The following is a 16,871-nucleotide window of genomic DNA, read 5'->3' as shown; positions in this document are numbered from 1 at the left end:
TCTCCTTTCCTTGCCTCTTCTCTCCCCGAGCTGCTGCCACACTTGGTTCATTCCAGCTGCAGAAGCTCAGAGCCTTCCATGCGGTGGGATTTTTTTTTTTCCTGGGCTGAAAAAATAAAAATCACAAGCCTGACCTGCTTCCCCCCCCCTTTCCTTTCTCCTCTTCATCCAGCCGAGCCGAGGACTATCCCAGTCGCCAAGGGGAAGAAAAAGGGGAGAAAACCCGACAAGAACCAACCCCCAGCACGCCCCGACCCTCCTGCCCTTTGACATGCAACCTTCCTTGGGATGGGACAAGCCGGGATGCAGCTGCAGCTTTGGAAGGGACTGGGGAGAACTGGGGCTGTTTGCTGTGATGCCGGTGGAAGTGGGTCCCTGGAGCCGGGTGCTGCTGCTCTCCGTGGGGCTGCTGGCTGCCTCGGTGACTGGTGAGTGTCATGGAGAAGGCTGGCAACTTTGGGAGCATTTTCCTTCCTGTTCCTTAATCCAAAGGACCACTGTTAATCCTCTTTTTTTGGGGGGGGAGGGGGGGAATGATGCCACTGTGTGTGTGGATGCACTGGTGTGTCAGCACATGCTTCCCTACAGTGTTCAATAAGGAGTATATTTTCTTCAGCCCTTTGCAGCTTTGGGCAAGATAGTTTCCCTCTGCATCCTTTGGGAGCAACAATGTTAAAGGATGGGGTGAGAAAAGGTGGCTTTTTTGGATATGATTCCCCTTCTCTGGGGGGTGAAACGATTTGTGCACGGTTGCTGTGTGATGTGCAAGATGACTGTGAAAAATGCCATCCTGGTTTTTTTCCCCTCAGTCTCTTGCCCTTGCATCTTAATTCATGATTTCACTGCCCTGGTGTTCGCCCGTAGCTGATGGAAGAGATTTAGGACGCCTTGAATGAAGATGGAGCACTTTTCTCTTACTCCTCCTTTTAAGTTGATGGTTCACTGCCCTGGTGTTCGCCCGTAGCTGATAGAAGAGATTTAGGATGCCTTGAATGAAGATGGAAGCACTTTTCTCTTAAGTTGATTGTCTCACATACAAGCTCTTTGGCCCCAGCATCATGTTTTCTGTGCACTACCTGTTTATTGCCTTGAAAGAGAGCAAAAGAAGACCTGAACTGGGGGGGAATTTGCTGATGTCTCCTCCCTGGTTTCCACAACTGCCCTTGGAGCAAAAATGTATCTGAGGACAGAAGTTTATTTTTGGTGTAAGGAGCAAATATTTAGGGACTGCCCTTATGTGTGTGTAGGAGGGGGAAGAGTGGGAGAGTGTTTGCCTGTGTCTCCTCTCAACACTCTGCACTGCCTCAGTTTCCAAGAGTTTCTAAGTAACGTTTGTCTTGTCTGCTGTATGGCAGGCTGGAGGAAGGTGTGTTTGTCTTGAGGTGTATGAAACCTCCTTGGCTTTTAGGTTGGTTTGTTGTTGTTTGTTTTTTTAAAAACTTCTGATAATTGTATTATGTAAGGCAGTTTTCCTCCAAGGAGATCCAGAATCAGTGATAGCTGCTCCTCCTGAGTACTCCTGCAGTGGACCTGAGGAGTTTTGCTAACTGGAAGTATCTATTAGGAGCAGATGTAAAACCACCCAAACAACCCCCAAGTCCTAATTAAGGATTAATTTTTATTTTGGTGAATATTTTTCCTTTCTTTAGCCAGGGCACTTGAGCTGTGCACCAGAGAACCATTCCAGCAGCTTCTGTTGTGCTTTCCAGATACAAGTAGACCAACGTAGACAGCCAAAGCATTTCCTATACCAGGGGTTTACAGCTTTTTTCTTCCTCTAAGCTCTCTGTAGCTCATTCATCCTAACACTTTCAGGCTTCTCTCTCTTCACCTGCTTGTTCAGTAGATGATCCTTTCTTCCCAGGCCCCTAGCTCCCTGCTTTGCATTTTGGGTGCTGCCTGTTCTGGATCCTTCACCCAGACGTTGGTGCTCTGTTGGTTTTCTTTGTGAGCAGAAGATTCTTCCCAATAATTTTAGGCCTCAGATGTTATTTATTAGCATCAGAGTCAGAGGCAACGGTCACTACCTCTTCTTCCTAGATCATCTTTTCTTAACAAATGCTGAAATCCTAGTGAAAATTTCTTAGTTGAAGCAAGATACCAACTTTGGAAGCAGTGGCTTCACTGCTGGGTACCCGGGGCAGTCAATGCACAGAGGGTGTCAGCACCTTCCCTGTGCAGAGCCCAGTTTTAGGGAAGTAAGATCGGTCTGAGCTGGAGCTTCTGGTACCTTCGTCAAGCAAATCGTGCTCCTCAGCAGAGTTCCTGAGAGGCTTCGGTTCTAACCTTGCCTGTCCCCAGGGTTTGTGCAGGTGGTAGTAACCAGGAGTACCCATAGCGTGGCAGTAGAGCTGTGCATGTGAAACTACTAACTGGTAGTTTTACATAGAAATCCCGCTGGCATCACCTCGGCCGGGCCGGGGCAGCCCAGGAGCCCCAGAACACACATGGGGGGGCTCCAGGGGCTGCCGTGTCTGAGGGCGAGAGAACATCCCCCCTGCTTGGGTACAGAACCCACCCAGCTGCAGGGAGGGTGTTCTGTGGGATGCTGAAGTTCCCTGGGGATGTGTGGGCTGGGGGAGAGGAGGTGGTTCCAGTATCTCCCTTGTTGGTTCGAAGGGTGCAGTGATGTGAAGATGTTAAGTGATGCAGTGATGTTAAGGGTGCAGAGTGTTAAGATTTGCAGAGGGCACCGAAGGTGCCTGTGGCTGTGAGGGGGTTGTGGTCTGTGCACTGCCCCCCAGAGACCCGTGGGTGTGATTCTGTGTGGAACTGCACCCCTTGGCTGTCAGAACTGGTGGAACAGGACTAGTATTCCTTCCTGTTCCCAGCTGGGGGATGAGCTCTGCCTGGGCACAGGGGGGTCTGGCCAGCCCTGTGTGGATAAACACCCCCCCTGTTTCTTCTGAAGGTCTGTGTGAAGGGCTCTGGATACCATTATTTACACACTGTTACTGGCCAGCATCTTCCTTGGTACTGGGTTATAGAAAGATGCACTGGCTTGAAACAGGGTCTCATCGATTGAAACCCATGGGAAACAGCTTTTGGCAGAGTGTTCCTCTGAAGAGTGGAGGAGCAGGAAGCTGCTGATCAGTTTTGACCTACGTGTATGTATTTGTGTTGCAAGTCACCCTTTTATTTGGTTCTGTTGTCACAGATCTGCACAGAACTCAGAGTGATTCAGGGGCACTTAGTCTGCCAGGGAAGGAGCTTCAGTGTGAAATACACAGTGATTGAATGTATTATTTTTTAAGGGGTAAGGGTGTGAAATATCAACTCTCTGAAGTGGTGGATAGATTTTTTTTGTAGGAGGGAGGAGAGTGAAGTCACTGGCCTGATTAGATATGATTGTGGCATATGATTAAATGACACTATTTGATGGCACATGGTTTTGATCCAAGTCCTACTATCACTGGAGCAGTTGGGATCTCTTAAATGGAATGAATGATTCCCACACACTCATTCATGTCTTGCTGTTGCCTTTTGTTACTGGAAAGGAGTCATCTATGCAAAACACTTAGAGGCTGCAGACATGTAGAAGGAACAGCTCTGTGCTTGGGATCAGACTGGCTGCTTGGTCCTTAGGGAGGCTGGGAAGACAGAAAGGAAACTTGGGAGTTCTCAGTGAAGAGCATCTATATCCAGCAGGCTTCCTGTTCCAAAGGCAGGGGTCCTGGGATGATCAAAGAGGGATGATGGCCCATGTGCCCATAAGAATGGGCAGGGAAGGGTGGGGGAAGAGCAGCCCTTGCTAGGAAGACTGTTGCTGTGGCATCATACAAGCAATTTCACTTCTGTCTTCTTGTTCTTTGTGTTGATCAATGAGTTCACCATGTGGGGTGGAGGAGCCTTTCCTTTGTACAGCTCTTAGCTGCCTGTCACTCTGCTTTTTTGTGTTATGACCTCTCAGAGCTGCTGAAGAGCATCTAAGCTCAAGCCTTCCTTGCCCCTGAGCTCAGTCTGTGTCATGTCAGGTACCTCCCAGGGCAGCCTGACATTCAGCTGGTGGATGGCTCCTGGCTGACCAGCCTGCAATGGCGTTTTTTTAAGTGTCTGCTCAGCTGCTCCTCGGTGCTGCCTCCCAGTTGCCCAGGAGTTGCTGTCAGAAGGTGCACATCAAGACAGGTGCAGCAGATGTGATCCAGGCAATCTGCTGCAGGTCCCCATGGATGTGCTGTCTGCCAGGGTGGTCTGAGGCTCAGGCTGTAGCTGATCAGGTGGTCATTTGTAGTGTCCCTGCTATAGAGGACACATTTTCCTGTGCAGTGCCTCATTGTTTTCCTTCCAGGGACACGTGAAGAATCCTTCCTGCTGTCCCTGTGTGGTGCCTGCTGCCCTTGCTCTGGTTCCTGAGAGGCCAGATGTTTGTGAAATGTGAAATTTCACAGCTGTCCTTGTGTTCCTGCTGGTGTCTTCCCCAACTCTTCCTTAAATTTGGCATGGGTCTTGACCAGAAGAAATTGTTATAACAATGTTGAGGGTTAAACAGGTTTGGGGGAAGGTCAGGCAGCCTGACTGCCCTGAAACTGGGTAACATCAGCCTTGGCAATACAGCACTGGGGAGTGGGCTGAAGGTTGAGTCTCATTTTGAGCTGCTTCCATCAGATGCAGCAAAGCCCTGAGCTACCTTCTAATAGTCAGACCCTCTCTAGAGCTGGAAAGGATGCACAGCTCTTTGGCTGGACCAGGACTGTTCCCTGCTCAGTATTTTCTACAAGTGCCAAGCCTCAGAAGCTTTGTGTGAGGCCTTTTCCACCTCTCTTTCCTACTGTGGTGCTTGGAGTGCTGTGATTGCAGACTGCCTCTTGTAGCTCCCTGTGCCCAGGGGGAGAGCTGGAGGAACCCTGGCCCACCCTGGGGCTGCCCCTCAGCTGGACAGCAGCCTGCACAGGGTCATCTGGGGAGTTTGTGGCAGAGCCACGAGGGTGTCAGCGTCAGCCTTAAACACAGGATCACCTTTCCTGTTTTGTTTCTTAATTCTCTGCAAAGGAGCAGGAAGCTGCTTGTTGGGAGCTGCTTGCAAGGAGTTCTGTGGTGTCAGTGCCTACCTGAGGAGCAGGCACCTGCTTTGCTGCCAGAGAAGTCAAGGTACAAAGATGAAAAAATAAATTGGTAGTAGCACCCACCTTTTCTGCATGACAGGGTTTCTGGGGGAGTGAAGTACATTGTAATTATGGAAATCAGTGTAATTTGCTTGCAGTAAACATAATACAGTGCAAAATGTGTGTGCTTCTGCCATGCTGGGCAGTGGCAGACTGATCTGATAGTGGTTAATGTGTAATTGGAAAGATCCCATTGATTAAAGAAATCAAATTAACTCTGTTTCAGTCTCTCTGCTGCTGCCATGGACACAGCCAGAATGGAGACAGGATGCTGCAGGGAGCTTGTGTGTCATTTGTTTATACCTCCCCTGCATGAACGTGGAAAAGACTTTTTTTGGGGTGGTTTCTTCCCCCTTTTTTAAAATGTGACTTCACAGTGAACAGTGGGATGTTCTTCCTTCCTTTCTGATGTCAGGTGCTCTCCCCAATTCAGTGATTTGCAGGAATGGTTGCTGTGCTTTTCTGCCCTTAGGAGGTCCAAGCATCACCCCTCTAGTGATAAACTGCCTGGGCTTTGTGCACAGCACTTGTTTGCTGAATGGATGGAGAGCTGGGTCCTGAGAGTCCTGCTGGTGCTGGTAGTTTCCAAGAGGTCAAAATAATGGTGGAGTAGGGAGATCTGATGTGTGACTCTCACTGGAAGAGGACAAGGGTCTTGCAGCTGTGGTTGCCAAGGAGATGTGTGAGAGGGGAGTAACTGAAAAAAAAATTCCTTGTTATTGAATGCAAAAACCTAATTGAAAGTGAACAGATGAGCTGGGTTTGGGGAAGCAGGTATTTGGAGATCTGAAGGAAGGGGAGGTGACATGAAGAAACACCTGTGTTGGTGTATTTAGTGTTATAATCAGCCACTTCAGGGGTAGTGGTTCTTACTTGTCTGGTGTGGTGGGAACACACAGAATCATAGAATGGTGGGGCTGGAAGGGACCTCTGGAGATCATCTAGTCCAGCCCCCTGCTAGAACAGGATCACCTAGGGCAGGTCACACAGAAATGCATCCAGATGGGTCTTGAAAGTCTCCAGAGAAAGGGGCTCCATAAGCTCTCTGGGCAGCCTGTTCCTGAGGAACACAGTTGGAGCAGCCCCTGTGTGGAAGAGTGTACAACCCAAACTGTCTGCAGGTATTGGATATCATTCTGGAGTGTTGGAGGATTGTGAAGAAAGGTGGAGACCACACCACAGAGGGGCTTTCTGCTCGCACTGCTGGAAGTGTCTGCCTCTTACTCCAGGTTTGTCTAAGGACAGGACAAGAGAAGAGCAACAGGTGCCACCAGAACACAGCTTTATAGTTGTACCTCAAACTGGTTTTGGTCAGAATGCTGCTGGGCAGGACTTGTGGGCTGGAGCTGCTGCTAAGTTCTGCCAGAGCCTTGTACCTCAACCCTCCCTGGCGTTTGGGCTTCCCCCTGAGTCATTCTTGGTCACCTCAAGGGGCAGCTCTTTGTCTGTAACCAGGGCATTAACAACATCCTATTGGCCCTATTTTTTTTCTTCCCTGCATTGAGGAGGAGGCTGTGCTGCTCCTGCTGCTCAGCCAGCCCTGCAGGAGAAGGCTCTGGGCAGAAGCAGCCTGTGCCCAAAGAGGTTTTGCTGGACGTGCAGGGAAGGGAGGAGGCAGAGCCCAAGGTCAGTAGCAGAGCTGGGAACACACTCTGGGTCTTCTCCCTCCTGTGTGCTGCTGTGTGATAAACAGCAGCACAGAAATGCCATCCTGGTGCTTCGAGAGAGATGTTTGGAGATGCTATCTCTGCAGATGAGGTCCGAGCAGTATCTGTGCATGTGAAGGCATTTTACAGTAGTTACACTGAAACAGAACAATTTCTCAATCCATTTATCAAAATGTCTGCAGTTCCCATTTCAAGGCAGATAAAACAACAATGAATATCAAATAAAGGTGTCTTTATCCAGAACATTTTAAAACAAAAGAAAGAAGATTGGTTCCTTTGGCCTCTACCTTGTATTAGCTCCCTGGAAGGGTAAGTCTGACAGTCAGTTCTGTCCTAATGGAATGGCTTGAGTTGGGTTTCAGGCACCTGCCTTAGTGCCACCTCCATTTGTTTCAGTGTAGAGAATTTAGCTGCTCAGTTGTCAGCTCAGTGGGACACAGCCCAGCAGGAGGTTTCACCAAACCACAGTGGCAGCCTGATGGTCCCAGCCCAGTCAGTGCCCAGAACTGGTTGTATTAGGAAGTGCAAGAAGTACTGAAAAGACAAGAGGAGTTAATCACAGCTAGAGAATGAACCACAACTGGGGGTTCTCTGGTTCAGTGCTCTCCTGTTGTTCACACATTCTCTCTTGCCTGCAGAAGTATTAAAGCCCAGTTCTTGCTGTTTCCCAAGGCTGCTGGCACTGGGAAGGCCCAGAGTGTGAGCTCTAGGCATCCTGCTGCACCTCCCTGTCTGTGAAATGGGGATAAGTGGAATTTGTAAAATCTTAGTGATTTACAGATTGAATCTGCAGAGAGGTCTTAGGATGTTTGTGCAAAGCTTTCAGCAGGTACCAGTTGTGCTGGGTTGATTAGCTATGCAGGTTTGATGCTCTTGGTTCTCTCCCTTGATTGCACAGAATGAATGAAACCATTTTGTGTACAATTTGGGTTGGTGAGAGACATTGAGGTGAAAGTTGTCTGTTTGCTGCTGAACTTCAAGTAAAGTACTCATGGCCAAGAAATACACTGACATGCAGTTGGGTCCAGCAGGGATTTGCAGAGGCTGCTCAGCTCCTTCTGTAATTTCTGCTGTATCGGACAGTTTTTATATGTTTATATCCACATTTGTGCCTTTTCTCAAAAGGCTGCAGCACAGCTTTTGTGAAAGCACAGAGATGGGAGGGTAAGAGACTGGTAGCAGAGTGAGAATTTGCCAGAAGCATCAAGGAACTGGAGACTGGACTTCAGCAAAAGCAAAAAGGATGGTCTGGACCTTCAGATTTTAACCTGCCAGACTCTTTGGCTTTGAAGCAGTTGCTTAAACTATGTGAGCTTCAGCTTGTAGTCTGTAGAGGGGAAAAGCAGTGCTAAATAATGTATTATGAAGATGAATGTTTGAAGGATGGCAGAGATCAAATAGAGAACTTGTTTCCTAATTATGGTGCCTGTTATTTATCAGCAGTTTAGGAAATACATTTTTTTTTTTTTTAAATTAGTGAAAGCAGAGTTTGATCCTGCTGTATCCCTTGGACAGTTTTTATATGTTTATATCCACATTTGTGCCTTTTCTCAAAAGGCTGCAGCACAGCTTTTGTGAAAGCACAGAGATGGGAGGGTAAGAGACTGGTAGCAGAGTGAGAATTTGCCAGAAGCATCAAGGAACTGGAGACTGGACTTCAGCAAAAGCAAAAAGGATGGTCTGGACCTTCAGATTTTAACCTGCCAGACTCTTTGGCTTTGAAGCAGTTGCTTAAACTATGTGAGCTTCAGCTTGTAGTCTGTAGAGGGGAAAAGCAGTGCTAAATAATGTATTATGAAGATGAATGTTTGAAGGATGGCAGAGATCAAATAGAGAACTTGTTTCCTAATTATGGTGCCTGTTATTTATCAGCAGTTTAGGAAATACATTTTTTTTTTTTTTTAAATTAGTGAAAGCAGAGTTTGAAATATTTTTTGATGGCATCTGTGTAATTGCCTTTGGAGCCAGAGGGCCTGGGGTGGAGCTTAATGCCTAACAGAGCAGGATGAGTGGGTTTCCTTAGGGTCAGAGTTGGTATTTTATTCACAGCAAACTTGTTGAGGGGCTCAGCAGAGGGGGGTGCTGTGCTGCTGGGTGGCTCCCTGCACCCTGTCCCCCCACCCCTCCCTCTGCCTCAGCTACCTGTGGCTGTGCCCAGCCTCCTGGGATTTGGATGCCTGGAAGGAGGCCTCTCACCCTTCTCCTGGCTGGAAGGAGCAGTGCAGGCTGCCCATGTGAGCATCTTGTGGAAAAGCTGGTCTTGCAGCTTGAAAACACAAGGATGTACCGGGTGCCTTTCTGCTCCCTCTTCTGCCTCCTGCACCTCTCTGTGACTCCACTGCCAGCAGCAGGTAGAGCCCTTCTTGTTGCTGGAGGCAAAGGAGGGACCTAGTCCTTTGTCAGACCCTTGATCTGACATTGGTGGAGATTCAGGGCCAAGCTGGAGGTACAGAAAATGGAAGCTCATTTCTTCTGTACCAAAGGCACAATTCAATGTTCCTTCCCCATTTCCCACCAAGTAACAGTATCAAGAAAAATATTTCTTCCCAGAAAGGAAACCTTCAGAAGGATAAGGAAGCCTGGTGCTTTCCCAAAGCTAATGCCATTTTAAAAGCTGCTGCTTGCATGGTGCAGCATGTTGTTTGTATCTCCCCATTGGTTTGTCTCCATGAGGGACAGGTGAGGCACTGGTGGGGACACTGGGCACCTGCCAGCAGCCATCCTGGGGTGTTTGCATTAAAGATAAGCACCACTTGGAGAAGGACTTGCTCTGTTAATATTAAAATAAAGTCTACCTGCTGAAATAATCTGCATTTGAAGGAGAGGGAATTAGCCCCTGATAGCATTTGGCTTTATCTGTAATGTTGGGTTTCACACAGCACCTCCAAAGGCAGCAGCCCTGGGATGATCAAAGAGGGACCGTGTGTCACTGGCTGCTGACTCCTCTGCAGGGCTCCTTCCTTTTCTGAGGGCTCCAGTTCCCTCTCTGCAGGCTCTGGTGTGCAAATCAAGTAGCTCTTCAAAGAACAGTAAAACAGCTGTGTTGGAATGTCTGTACTTTGGTAAGGTTTTTCTAATGAAAATGTATTTTTTTAAAAAAACCCAGCCAGGGGCTCCTGTGCTGAGGAACAATGTGTGGAATGGTCCCCGTGCTGCAGGGAGGGCCTGGCTTAAGGCCGAGAGCTAAAGCACTGAAACCAGTGCAGCTTTTCAAGTGAAGTTCTCAGATCATCCAGACCCTTGACATGTCTGTCTTGTAGACCAAAGGATCTTATTTCAGCAGCACAGTCAGTGCTGGTTTCTTTGCCTTGGCAAGATTTAAGGTATGAGAGAGAACCCTGTGAGGCCTGTGCTGTTCCTGCCCTTCATAAACAGCTGGGTTGGTTCTCCCAGGAAGAAATCGTCTTAGGAAGGGCAAGTTCATTTCACTGGATTTAAAGTGCTCCACAAACTAATGTTTTATGGGAGGATGTGTCACTTGCTGCTGCTAAGTGCTGTTACAGTCTTAGAGGACAAATTATGCCCTTTTTTCTTAGGAGTCTAATGCTGAGGGCCATTACAGGGAGGTTTTCCCCCTTGTTTTCTGTGCCTGCCAAAGCAAATGAAACTTTTTACAAAAAATACCCAATTTGGACCTACAAGTCGATTCCATTCACCCCTTGTTAACTCTTTGATTGAAAGCTGTGCAGATTGAAGAAGAAAGGTATTGATCTGCTTTTGGGATTAAAAACTAAGATTAAATAGAATATGTCTCATGGTGAAAATGAGGTTTTAAATGAATGGAGGAGGTGAAAGAAAAAGTAGTAAACCATAATGGTAATGGCAAGCAATTGAGTTTCTTTGTTACTTATACATAGGTGGAGGTTTCAGGATGCAGAAACTGTATCAGAATGACTTGGACTTTGCATACAAGTAGTTTGATCATTGATCCCCTGTAGCTGTGGGAGGATTTGTGCACAAGTCATGGCAGATTGGTACCTAGTAGGAGAGTTTTTCTAAATTGGATCAGAACAGGATAAAAATAAGTCTGGTTTTGTAGTTTCAGAGCATCCATCAGTTGCCAAGATTATATTTGGACCGAGGGACATTTATTCTTAGAACAGAGCTGGTAGTTTTCAGTGAAGAATTTAGGTTTTGCTGTTGAATATGTGAAATTCATGTGTAAAGGGACTGAAAATGTCAATATGATTGAAATGCTTCCTGTTTTTTACAGGTAATCTGTTAGAAACCTTTTTAGCTATTTATTGGTTGGACCTTATGACTGTCTTTTTTGGTGGTTTTTTTTTTGTCCCATTGGGTGAAGGGAATTGTTCACTTTTCTGTGTACTGTCAACTTGTGACTTGAACTGATGGCTCAAGGTGACAGGCAGACATGGGGTAAGAACTAGCAAGTGCAGCAGTGCTTGGAGGCAGTGGATGTGGAAGTGCTGCTCGTGGGGTGACTTGAAGCAACAGTTTGATTTATATCCCCACAAAAATTCCCAGGGGAAATTGCCTTCAGTTTACCTCTTTTTGTAATTCAAATACGATCATACAAGTGCAGGCTGCTCCAGTGTAGATGCCTGGTAAAGGGTTGTGTTGAGATCTCAAAGCTGTTGCAAAGGTGCTGGAAGTTTCTCAATGGAGAGTGTGGGGAGATTTGTGGGAGAGGAGGGAAGAGCTTTTACCAAGTGGAGTCTCTGCTTACTGAGGACTGATTTTAATATCTGAGGGTGTAAGATTCTGGTCACTGCAGTGACAGCTGGTTTGCTGGTTATGGCATTAGCTGAATATTTGAGGTCAGTTCTTCTGTGTTGTCTTCTACAGAACTTCTCTGTGTCTCCTTTCTGTTCCAAGCCCTCACTGCTGAAAGGGATGGTGCCCCCTGCAACTACCAAGAGTTTCTATCAGATTTGTGTAACTTCTGTGCTTATAAATGCATGAAAATGCACCAGGTTTCTGGTGTTTACTAGGAACTGAAACATGGTGGCAGGGGGTAAAAAATGCTTGCAACTGCTCTGAGCTTAGGGCACCCTTAACTTGTAAAGAAAAATCTACACCCACTGTATTATTCCCTTTAAACTGCCAGCTCTCCATCAGTGTAATGAGGAAATTATTAATATTGTGAAAATGAGATTTGTAGCCAGGTCAAAGATCTCTCTCAGGGTAAGTTCCATTCTCACGGGCCTTGAGAGATCATTGTACTTAATGGATGGACACACAGCTGCAGAACCAATAATAGCCAGGGAAATTGCAGCTACTTTTAGGTCTTTTCATGATGGCATGGATTTGGTAACAGAGGGAAGAGAGGCTAATAATGAAAATTTATCATGAGGAAATCTTTAAATTGGGCCTTCACTGTGATTTGTGAGATGGATGTCACCTTGAACCTTATTTCACCTTTCTTACATTTTTTTTTTTTTGAGATAAAGGCATCCTAACACCTGAATGAAAATGAGGATGTTTGAGCACAATGGATTAGCCATTTAAATGCAAATATTCTTTTACAGGAAAATAATTGAAATACAAATTGAAAAATTTGTTTTGGAGATAATAATTAGCACCTTATAAATGAGTCTGAGTGAAAATGCTGCTTATGAGTGGAGTCCATTTGCAGGGGTTTGTACAGATGTTTTCATCAAATTAGCTTCTGTTTTCTGAGTTCTCATTTCAGTTGTGGGTTGAGATGAACTACTGGGTGAAAGGCCTGACTTGTGGGAGACAGAAAATCTTGAAATTCATGAGATTCACATACTGGGGATCCCAGACCTTGCAGGAAACCACACCTGCCTTGGTTCATTTCTAAGGATGACTGAAATGAAGATGGGGGGGGAAATAAATCTTTCCCATGTTCATTTTACAGATGCAAAGAGAAAATAAGAGTAAAATTTTAAGAAGCTTTTGAATCATCCTAACATTTTATTTAGTCTTGGACTCCTGGGGCAAGATTTGCAAGGATGCTTAGATGCCTGAATAAGTGTATGCTTGCCCACTGGGGTTTTATAAGAGGATGTGCTGGCTGTAAAGCTCAGGTGCATTTGTAAAGGCTACAAGGCATCTGTCTGCAGCTCTTAGGTTGTACAAATGTTTGTAAATCACTTAGGTTCCTTTTGAAGAGAGACTTGTGGTCCTTGGGTGAATTTGTTTTGGTTTGTGAAACGTTGTCCAAAGGCATTGGAATCTCTGGGACAACCTGACATCAGTCCAGGGTCAGACTGAGGCCTCCCAAGTGCCTTAACCATGTGATAAACTATTTTCTCAGGTGAACTCCTGGTTTCAGATAAAAAGTGTGCAAGTGGCCAGAGTAGGATGCAACACGTCTGTAGCTCACCTCAAAATGTGAGGCATGAACACTCCAGAGGAGCCTGGAGAGGGACTGAGCTCAAGGACACTGGGACAACTGAGCAGCCAGGCAGGGAAGTCCCAGGGAATGCCCTGAGGCTGTTATTCCTGCTAGAGGCAGCATGGGAAGGGTGTGCATTCATTGGTTAATGCTTGTGAAGGGCTTTGAAGATGGAAATAGCTACAGAAGTGCTTGGTATTATTATTATGCTGACAGTGGCTTTGCAGAGGAGTCTGGCACTAATGGAGCAGCCACAATTGATTAAGAGACAATTTTGAAAGAGAAAGTTTTGAAGGGAGAAAATTGCATCCCTGGAGAAGAGGCCATTCTGACTGAATATTGGGATAACTTCTCTGAGCTGAGCAGCTGCTTTCAAGTAATGGATGGTCTTCCCAGGATACCCAGACTTGTCAGGAATTATGCAGCTGTGAACTTTTGCAGATCATTACTGTTCTTCAGGCTGCTAATGAGTGGCTGCTTGGCAGAGTTGTTGCAGCTACTAGGAAGCCCAGTTGTTTAGGCTTGTTTGGGGTGTGAAGGTCACAGAGCATTTAGTTTGAAAACCTGACTCATGAAATTTAGTTCCATTAAGAGCAATGAGGAAACCATGGAATTCCTGGATTATGAATCACAGAAGTTTTAGTTTATGTGTAGATACCTCCAGTGGATTTTCCAGCAGGGATGAGAGAGTTGATAAAACTTCTTATAAGGTGTTGAGAAATCTTCATTGGAATGACTGGAGGGGTCTGATACCCTTTGCAAAGGAGGAATTAAAATCTGATTTGGTTAGTGTTGCTGGAAATGGCTGGTCCAGGGAGCACAGCAGTTGTATCAGCCCTTTTCTATCTGTTTTGTCTGGCAGGCCATGGTAGGTGGGAAGATCAGAGGCACTGTCTGTCTGAAGGCTTTAGCTTCCATGTGCTGAATGGCAGGATTGCCTGGTGCTGCCATGAATCTCTCTCTTTTTAGCACAGAAACTTTCTTCTCTTCATTCCAGCAAATGTTTCAAGGATAAATTGTGCTTTTAAATGGACCTGAGTCATGTACTTGGGAATATTGTGGCTAAGATCTGTTGGAGGTGAGTGGTGAGCAGCCTGTCAGACAAAGGCAGACCCCATTGCTAACTGGTTATTTCAACAAATGCTTATTCATTTATCTGCTTTTTTATTAATGACTCATCATGACTCTGGCCTTACTCTGAGTCTTCAGTTTTTTATGGAGCAGCCTGTACTGCTGGGCCTGGAGGTGCCTCATCCTGTGTCATGGAGATAAAATACCTGATTCCAAGAAGATGGATGAGAGCATCTCCATTCCTGTGTCTAGTGCTGGAGAGAAGAGGCCACATCCTGTGTCCTGGAGATCCGTGGGATCACCTGCAGCCTCTGGCTTTGCTTAAAACGTTCCTGTTGGGCTCATCATCCCAGGACCCCGTTGCTAGGAAGCCCTGTGCCAGAACCTGGGTCCAAGTTGTGTGTGCAAAGCTCACTGCTAGGAATGGTCACACCCACTTGCTTTGGTCTAGGGTGTCACTTCTCTTTCCTTGTCTCCTGATGCATCTTCCAGACCCCTTTCCTTGCCTTCCTGCAGTGCCCAGCCCCCCCTGGCAGCTGGTGCTGCTGAATCCCAAAGGCACGAGCGCTGCAGAGGGAGGAAATGAATTGAGCCCCTTGCTGAGGGCACCCAGCAGCCAGCTAGTTTGTCTTCAGTATTGCCAAACTCTATTAACTAGTTGTTCAGCATTCCAAGACGTTTCCATCTATATATGAAAGGGAGGGTGTTTTTCCCCCTCCTGTTGCTTTCCCAGGAGGCAGCACGTGTGCCCAGCCTGGCAGCGGCGCCGCGGTGCCTGGGCTGGGCTGTTTGGAATGGTCATTTGGGATGAAAGATGCTACAGCCTCTTTTCATGAGGCTTGCAAAGCCTTGTTCTTAATTTCTCGGCCTTCAGCATTGGCCAAGCAAAGTTTTCTTTGCACGTTGGCAGTGTTTGCTAGTGCTGCACCCACTGCTGTCACTGGGCAGAGGGTCAGGTGGGAAGTGGAGCTGGATGGTACCTGTGTCTCTCCTGCCAGCCAACCTGAGTTACTGCAAATAAAATGCAGTAAGTAATTTTTTAAGTTCTCTGCTGTAAATAGGAGCATATATATTCATTAATACGTCTTGATGAACACAGACTTCTCTAATAGTTACCTTGATACTGCTTATATTAAAAAAACTCATTGCAGAGAATTTTCTAGATACTTAGTAAAACTTCAAAATATTTTTTAGTATCTTCTGTGATTGGTCCTGAGCCCTCCTGCCTCCCCTTGGAGCAGTAAAGTAGGAGGGAATCCATTCCCTTTCCCCTCACTGTGTGCATTCTTTACTGCTAAACACTTCTCTTTCCCAGCTTGCTTAGATTCTGTTCAGATTGCAGGCTTTGCAGACAGTGACAGGGGTGATGCAGACAGGTACAGCATGAACCTGGGGGGGCCAGAAGGACACTCTGCTGCCTCTGATAACCCACCAGCAGCCCACACTGTGCTGTGCACTGCAGAACAGCTGGAGTTCTCAGCAGCTACACAACAGCCAGTGGGATTTTGTGTCCCTCCTTTGATAGCAGTATTTTTTATTTAAAAAAAATAAATCTGATGAGGGTCTTGAAGGCTGAAGTCCCTTCTGTTTCCAGTTCTTTCAGGGTAGGAATGAAGCAAGCTGGCAGGGGGCAGGCCAGCATGCCATGCTACCCTCCCTGTCTCCCTCTGTTGGGAGCAGAGCAGTTCAGCCCCAGGGAGAACCTGGCAGCTGCTGTTATGACCAGTCTTTCCACTTAGGCAATTTCGAGTGTAACCAAATGAGGCATTACTTCCCAGCAGCTGAAGTCTCTGGCCTCTCAGCATGTCAGGGCACTGCAGTGCAGCTGGAAGACAGGACATATGTGCACTGTCATGTTCTTGTGATTTCAAGTTTTGTCCTGCAAGGGCTTTTGATGTTACCTGAAATTGGATGTGTTCCTTTTTTCCCCTCCACAGCAAGTTACAGCTCTGACCTTGCTGTTGGAAGTGTATGCCCTTTCAAGGCTCAATCATGAAATATAAAACCAAAGTATGTTAAAGCAGAAAAGCCTTTTTTTTCTATTATTTTTTTATTATTATTTTTTTCAGAGGAGAAGGTCAGCTTGGTGTAAAGGAGGGAATGTGCCAGTGGGGCTGCCAACTGGCATCCCAACCACATGGATGGGGCAGGGTTCAACTCAGGCTTGGCCTTAGCTGCAGCCCTCCATCTGGGTCTTGACTTTACACTTCAGGATGAATATGGATCTAGTTAAAATGGTCCCTGTGCACTGCAGGGGCCTCTAAATGTCCTTTCCAACCCCAAACATTCTATGATAACTCCAAGGTCAGCAACGTGACCAGAAATCCCAGATGTGTACAGGAAATTTGCATAACCTCCCAAGATAAAATTTGGGCTGGGAGATGAAGGGAGAGCAGGGGGAAAAGCTAAATATGTTCTTACAGCACCTTCACCATCATCTTTTCTGTTCCTCTCTCTTCTACTTGGGAAGCCCTTGAATGAATTGTTATGCTAATGTTGGAACAAAGCCTAAATGTAAGAGAGCTCTGCAGTGACTGTCTGAAAGCCTGGGCAGCACTGAAGGGACAGAAAGTGATGACAGAGGAGGAGTGAAAGACTGTTGGAATGGAAGGGAAGTAATTTCTGTCTCCAGAGAACTGGAGGTGACTAAGTTGGTTTCAGGAGCAGGATGTTCCATGGGTGGTACTGCAGGCAGTGCCATCCTGCTGA

The 16,871-nt window shown here is 46.6% G+C and overlaps 1 protein-coding gene across 1 annotated transcript in view; it reads left to right on the top strand.

Annotated features, from left to right (window-relative positions):
- The first annotated feature begins 355 nt into the window (after positions 1 to 355).
- CSMD2 (CUB and Sushi multiple domains 2) overlaps positions 356 to 16,871 on the top strand; it is a 260,285-nt gene continuing 243,769 nt past the window's right edge. Inside the window, 1 exon segment of the mRNA XM_009996341.1 lies at positions 356 to 428. Within this exon segment, the coding sequence (XP_009994643.1) occupies positions 356 to 428 (73 nt within the window).

The sequence above is a fragment of the Chaetura pelagica genome, unplaced genomic scaffold, assembly GCF_000747805.2.
Source record: "Chaetura pelagica isolate M959 unplaced genomic scaffold, ChaPel_1.0 scaffold404, whole genome shotgun sequence".
Lineage (NCBI taxonomy): Eukaryota > Metazoa > Chordata > Aves > Apodiformes > Apodidae > Chaetura > Chaetura pelagica.
Note: the sequence above shows the minus strand (reverse complement) of the source record. Positions and strands in the feature narration are given on the sequence as shown.